This window comes from Suricata suricatta, chromosome 8 (assembly GCF_006229205.1).
Source record: "Suricata suricatta isolate VVHF042 chromosome 8, meerkat_22Aug2017_6uvM2_HiC, whole genome shotgun sequence".
NCBI classification, from domain to species: Eukaryota; Metazoa; Chordata; class Mammalia; order Carnivora; family Herpestidae; genus Suricata; species Suricata suricatta.
In genome coordinates, this window is record NC_043707.1 from 36,439,781 (window position 1) to 36,446,582 (window position 6,802).

General features: G+C 61.3%; 1 protein-coding gene across 1 annotated transcript in view; it reads left to right on the forward strand.

Moving 5' to 3' along the window:
- Positions 1 to 4,690, forward strand: part of TTYH3 (tweety family member 3) — a 28,555-nt gene extending 23,865 nt beyond the window's left edge. The window contains exon 14 of the mRNA XM_029949379.1: positions 1,591 to 4,690. Coding sequence (XP_029805239.1) covers positions 1,591 to 1,665 — 75 coding nt within the window. The 3' untranslated portion in view covers positions 1,666 to 4,690. The remainder of the gene's footprint in view (positions 1 to 1,590) is intronic.
- The last annotated feature ends 2,112 nt before the right edge of the window (positions 4,691 to 6,802 follow it).

Here is a 6,802-nt window from a genome sequence, read left to right on the forward strand (position 1 = left end):
ACTAGGGCTGTGCAGCTTGCAGATCATGCAGCCTTCTCATCAGCGCTGTGCTCCAGGCCCCCTATGGCCTGCTGCGCGCTGGGCCCACACTCTGGCGTTGAGGCTGCCCTCTCTCTCTCTTTCTCTCCTGCACCCCTCCCGCCCCGGGCCCTCCTAGCGCTATCTGGCTGACTTGGACTCTGGCAGCCACGCAGGCTGGCAGTTTAAGCCCATGGATAGTGCCCGAATGCTTCAATGGCCATGCCCTCAGAGTGACGGGTACTGACCAGCCCCAGGTGCCCTGCCCTGCACCGCCTGCTCACTGTGCCTCTCCGCCTCATGCTCTCAGTTCACAGCTACCCCCTGGCCAGTGGGGGCCTTGGGCCTGCATGACATGCCCCAGGGCTGTCGTGGCTCAGCACGGTCAGCTCTGGGTCCTTACAAGCCTGTGAACTTGTTAGCCCCCAGCCCAACCTTGTGCCGGCCTCCAGCCCATGATGCTCACATCAGGGGCAGGGAGCCCTCTCCTTACCCCTGGCCCAGCTTCAGGTGGCCTCAGCCCCTCTCACCACCTCCCAGCAAGGAGACCATGTACCCAGGCTCCTAGGTGTATGTGTGCCCGGCACCTGGGCTCAGGGAGACACAACACGGTGAGGTGGCACCTGGGGTACGGCCAGCAGGCCCGGCGCGTGAGGTGCCATCGTGCATGTTCAGAGTGGCAAGTGTGCAGGCTGTGTCCAGCCGTCCCCACAGGTCTGTGCGTGGCTGCTTAGGCTCCTTCGGGGGTCTGGGGTGCCATCCTGTCCCCTGTTGCATGCCCATGGAATGACCTGCTCCCAGGTGCCAACTGCTTCTCCTGACACTGCACCCGGGCCAGCCGCCCGGCACTCCCCGCCACCTTCACCCCCTGGAGTGCCGGGAGGGCTCTGAGGATCGGGGAGCATAGTCCCTCCTCATCTGGGGACTTGGGTGGCATCGGCACGTGGCTGTGGGGTCAGCCTGCTCAGGCTCCCTGACACCCGCAATCCTTGGCACTTGGCCTGGCCTTTGTCCACATCCCCTTGGGCTTATGGCCCTTTGCACACTGCCTGGCCATAGCACATGCCTCCTCTTGTGTATGTTCATCGTGAGCACACCCGCACACACACATGCTTCAGGTCGGATGAGGGGTGGCCAAGACATGCCATCCGTGCCCTCCCTCCAGCCGCCTCTGTCCCTGCATCTGTGTGCCGGGAGGAGCTCACAGCCGGGGAGCCTGTGTGACCTTCAGGGCCTTCCTTTCCTGGGTCGATGGAGCCGAGTGGCCTGGAGCCTCCTCCTCCCTGGGGCCTCCTTTTTTCAGCCTGACTCCGCCTCTGCATGATGCCCTCCCTCGGGGGCAGGACCCTCCTTGTCCCCTCAGCCCAGCCCTGGAAGGCAACCTCAACTGAGTGCACTCCTGGGGTGCGGGGGCTGCCGCCAGCCACTCCCAAGGCCCTCCACAGGGGCTCGGCAGCCGGGCCACTGCCATCCTGTCCCACCCTCCGGTTGCTCCTGGCTCACCTTGCTGAGGCCCTTGCACGGCTGTGTCTGGTGCCCCGCTGACCCGCTCTCCCCCTTGCCTCCCTCCAGTACACCTCCAGCATGAGAGCCAAATACCTCGCCACCAGCCAGCCTCGCCCCGACTCCAGCGGCAGCGGCCACTAGACAGCCCCAGCCGGCCACCCACCCGCGTGCCAATCGCCCCGCTCCTCCCCGTGCCAGCACTGCCGCTTTCACCTGAGACCACTCGCCGAACCCTCCGCACGCACGCCAGGCCCGCTGCAGGCCCCTTTGCGGCCCCTTTCCCTTCCCCATCCCATCCTGCAGGGGCATGGAGATGAGGAGCTCCAGGCCTGCGCCCTCCCCTCAGCCACACGCCTGGACACCTGCGAGTGAGGCCACCAGCGCCGGGCCCTCACCCCCCACACCTGCCCACCTGAAGATCTGGGTTCGCAGAGCACTGCCCTGGGCCAGCCATGTACCCACCCCTCGCTCTGCAGCTCGCTGACCCCGTGGACGCCCACGTTTTCCTCGGCTCACACCCGGCCTGCCCCTTCCCTCCTGCAGCTCTGTGCTCCTGCGCCCCCCAGGCTTCTGTCCACAGGCTGTGCAGCGCCCCTGTGGCGCCCAGCACCCGGAGGGGCCTCGGCACACGTCTGCCTGCCAGGCTCCCTTGCAGAGAGCTCCCGGGGCACCTCTTGCCCCTCCGGGCAGTCTGTAGCTCTTCCTTTTCTCTCTACTGACCACAGGCCCCTCCTGCTGGTTGCCAGAAGCCTCCCAGGGAGGCTCCACTTCCTCTGCCTCCTGCCCAGCACTGCTCTCTCCCACAGCGCCCACCCTGCCCGCAGCACCCAGCCCCCCCGCTGCCGCGGCGGGAGGACGGCAGGGGCCATGCTGAGCCCTGGTTGCCCACTCAGTGCTGGCCACCTTCTTGGTGCCAAACCCCCTCCCCCACCCCAAGACTTGGCAGCTCGTCTGGTTCGTTTTTGCACTAACCACATTTGTCACCCTAGGGCAGGCGGGACTGCAGGCCGGGCAGCCCTCCCTTCTCAGTTCCCTCTCTGTTCAGGACAGGCGCAGTGTCCCGTGCTGGGCTGTGGGGCTGGCCCCAAGCTGGCTGCGAACAGGCCCTCAGCCACTGCCACCCCTCTTGGGACTAACCACTAACCTCACCCAGCCTCTGCAGGCACCCCCTGGCCGGACCAGAGCCAGCATAAGAGTCCAGGCCAGAGATGAGGTCTGAGCCGGCCGTCTGGGGATCAGGCTGGAGTAGCCGTTTCTTGTTGGGGTACTGCCGGGGAAGGGCTGTAGATAGGCAGGCAGCCCAGGAGCCTGGAGAGCCGTTCCCGGACAAGCGCTGCCCCAGGATGACTGTGTCCTAGGGAATGAATGTCCCTTGGGCTGTACGAGGTTCCTGGGCCTCGGTCTCCCTACCTGTGAAGTGGGAAAAAGACTTCCCTAAGGTGCTTTGGCTTTAGTGTACAATGTTTGCTGTGTTTCCTGCCGTGGAGAGGGGGCTACCCCTAAATCAGGATGGGGCGGCCCCTGCCACTCCCAACCTTGGCCTAGCCAGCCTGAAACGGAAAGGCTCTGACCTGTGCATCGAGCCAGGGGCAGCAGAGTACCAGCAGTGGCCACGTGTGAGGGCCCAGGTCCTGCAGTGGGAGGTGGGCAGCTGGCCAAGCCGCTTACAGACATGTGGCTCTTCCTTCCTGGGTGGGGGCAATGCCCTTCCCTGGGACAGGCCGCCTGCCCTTCCTCCACAATCCTCTCTCTGTGTTGGTGTCTGGGACCAAAAGGGCCGGTGGGCTGGAGGCCAGGCCACATCTGCCCCACTATGGGGGCAAACCCCCGCCCCAGGAAGGGAAGGGAGTTAACAGGCAAACACTGGGGTGCCCCAGGTAGTCCTGGGGCCCCGAGCCTTGCGTCTGAGCCCGTGGGCACGGCCAAACCTCACTGCAGGGCACTGGAGACCCCGATCCCTGCCCAGCCGTGTTCTGGGCCCCCACGGCATAGCTGCCCAGTGTTTCCTCTGGGCTCCACAGTGGCAAGAGCGCTCCGGGCCCGGGGTCCAGAGGAGGCTCCAGCAGCCTTGCCTGAGTGCTGCTGTGCGCCCTGCCGCTGCTCAGAAGCACAAATGGCTGCCTGCGGCCCTAGGAGGCTGCCCGCAATGTGAATGTACATAGCATGAGAGGCGGGTGCTGCCCAGACAGGCTGCGGACCTTGGCCGTCCTGGGAGCTCCCTCTGTGCGTCCTGTGCTTGTGTGCCTGCCCCATCTGTGACGTTATCGAGTTCCTCATTCTCTCCAAGGTTGAATAAAGGAAAAGGAGAATAAATCACAAGGGGCTCGAACCCAAGCCTCAGTCTGTGGAGGAGAGCAGGTCCTGCCATTGGTTTTCTTTCTGTTTGAAGTTTTCAGGGTTCCCTTCCTCACCGCCCCCCCCCATCCCAGTGACTTCTCCGCATCCCTTCCCACTGGCCCTTGACAAAGTGGGTGGCAGGTGGGAGGGAGGAGCCCCCGGGGCCTAGAAGCACCCCCACATAGGGTCCAGCTGGCTCCCAGGGCCCGGACAGGCTGGGCAAGTGGGAGGCAGGGTCCAGCCGGGACACCTGGCTGATGGGGCTCCCCGTGCCAACATCCACTGCCCCTGGGTCCCTTGCCGCGTCACCCACCCCATCTCACTATGCAATTCCAGGCCAAGTACCATTCCCTCCCTACCCAGGACTGCTGCCCAGCCCAGGAGGGGTGGGGAGCCTCCCTGGGCCACAGCTGAGGGGCAGGCAGGGATGGTTGACTTAACCATAATGGTTGCGTGCTATGCCACTGTTCTATATAATCTATCATCCAACATGATTTTGTTACGACTCCAACCCTCCCAGTCCCCTCCTGGCCCCTATACCCTCTCCCCAGTGTGATTTAGTGCCATGAGCGGGAAGAGGGAACTGAGGCCCAAACCATTTGGCACCTTCCTCCAGCGTCTTCCTCCAACCTCTGCAGGGCCACGGCTGTATGTGCTGTCGCTGTTTTTTTATTTTTGTTTTTGTTTTTTTAACTGTGTTTGGGGTTTGATTTTTATTTCTTTGGGGGCTTTATTTTTCTCGACAAATAACTAAAAATCTTGTCAATGTAATTTCTGTGGTTTCTATTGAGCTTGGGTTTCATGTTTTAAAATAAATTTTAAAAAACAAGCTGCTTTTCCAGAGTTGATTTGGCTCCTGCCCGAGTCTGTGCCCAGTGTGGTCACATGCTGGGGAGCTAAGAGACCCCTGGGGGTGGGGGAGGCCTAGTTAGGCCAGGGAGCCCACCCAGGAGTCCAGGAGGTGGGGCCTCGTGAGACGGGCTACAGCGGTGGTCTTGACACGTTAAAGGCCTCATTTTGCAGTCTGGAAGTGCACTGGAGCAGTCAGGGGGGACAGGACGCCTGTGCGGAGATCCCTCTGGTCACCCGGAGAGGTGATAGGCCTGCCCCAGGGCAGGGGTGCTGGAGGGGGCCAGGCAATAGCAATGAACCCACGGAGATGGGGTTCAGGGCACCTCCCCTGGGTGTGTCTCCAGCCACTGGCCTCCCCAGAGTCCTTCCTCTGGGTGGGACGGTGGCAGGAAGAGGGAAAAGAAGCCCTGGTGAGTGTCTGGTGGCCAGCAGGGGCGCACCTGCCCCCAACCCCTGGCCACTACTGCCAACCCAACCCGAAGAAGATACGTGGAGGGCGGTTTTTCCTCGCCCAGCAACAGCCCAGCCAATGAGAAGCCATACTATTCAGCCAATGAGAGGCCGCCATTTCGCTCTCCTCCAATGGGCTTTTGTTCCAAACAGCCTCGTCTGCGCCCCCCCCCCGCCCCCCATATAAGCCAGCCGCACACCCTGGTTCTCAGGCTGTGGTTCTCGGGTCTGGTGTGTGGATTCGTTCCTCCACGGTTCCCAAATAAGCTCGTTTTTGCTGGCAAAAGAACTGGCTGCTTTAAAGTGACCAATCATTCTTGTTCTCATCTGAGAAATGGACTCTGGAAGGTGCTGCATAGTGCAGCAGGGAACTTGGACGGTTGCTGGTGAGCTCACTTTCCTTACTAAAGGAACTACCACCCACCCACCTCGCAGGGGGTCTCTGCCCTGGGGAATTGGGGGATGCACCTTTTAACCAGGAAAGCATCTATGTCCCATACTTGGGGCACAGGTGGCCGAGGGACGTTCTAAGGCCCAGTGGAAGACACCAGGTTCCGGTGGCATTGCTGTGAGCACCAGGGGTGGGGGCCGGGTGGGGCTGGTCCAGCTGCCTCCTATTACTGGCTCTGGGGGAAGGGGGCCCAGAACTGGTGGGTTCTGAAGAGGGGACTCTGAGCACCCAGGGTGCCTTTTGCTAAGGAGGGAAAACGGGACATGAGGCCAAGGAACCCAAAAGGCAAGAGAGCCCCTCGAGGGAAGGTGCCCAGGCACTTCCTGCCCTTCTTGGACCTCAGTTTCCCTCTCTGCATGTCTGGGAGGGCACAGAGACACCCTAGTTCTAGAAGCTGCTGCCTTCCTTGGCTCATGGCCCCTCCCTCTTCAAAGCCAGCAATGTAGCATGCTTGGGATCTCGGTCTGACCTGGACCTTCCTTGCCTCCCTCATACAGAGAAGGACCTTTGTGATTGCACTGGACCCACCTGGGTAATCCAGGGTAATAATCTCCCTGACTTGAGGTTCTTAATTTACTCCCATCTACAAAGTCCCCTTTGCCATGAAAGTAACATATTCATAATTTAAGGAGATTAAGATGGGCTACCATTCTGACCACCAGAGGAAGTTAGGCTTGAGAATATCTAGGGAAAGGGTTCTCCGCAGAGAACAGCCAGTGCAAAGGTCCTGAGGCAGATACATGGCTGGTGTGCTCACGCACGCAGGGAGGCAAGGGTGACTGCAGTGGAGGAGCAGAGAAGAGTGCTCCAATAGGAAGCAAACCTGGGGGGATTACGGAGGGCCTTTGCATCTTACAAGGACTTGGAGATGGACTCTTGAGAGAGGGGGTAGCCATGGAGGAGCTGAGCCAACTGACACCAATTAACATTTATCTTAACAGGATGGACCTGGTGCTGAGTCAGGCTAGGAGCTAGGAGGCAGGGTCAGACCTGAGGGCAGGCCAAGTGGGGGTGGTGGCCAGCCTAGGAGGGGTGAGACAGCACTGGGTTGTGGAAGGAGGGCCAGCCTCACTTCCTGGCACACTCTGTGGATGTGGGGATGTATTGTCTTACATTGAGATGGGGAGCTGGGGCGGGAGTGGGCTTGGGATCTGGGTGCGTGGGGAGGTGGGAGTCAGGGGAGAGCAC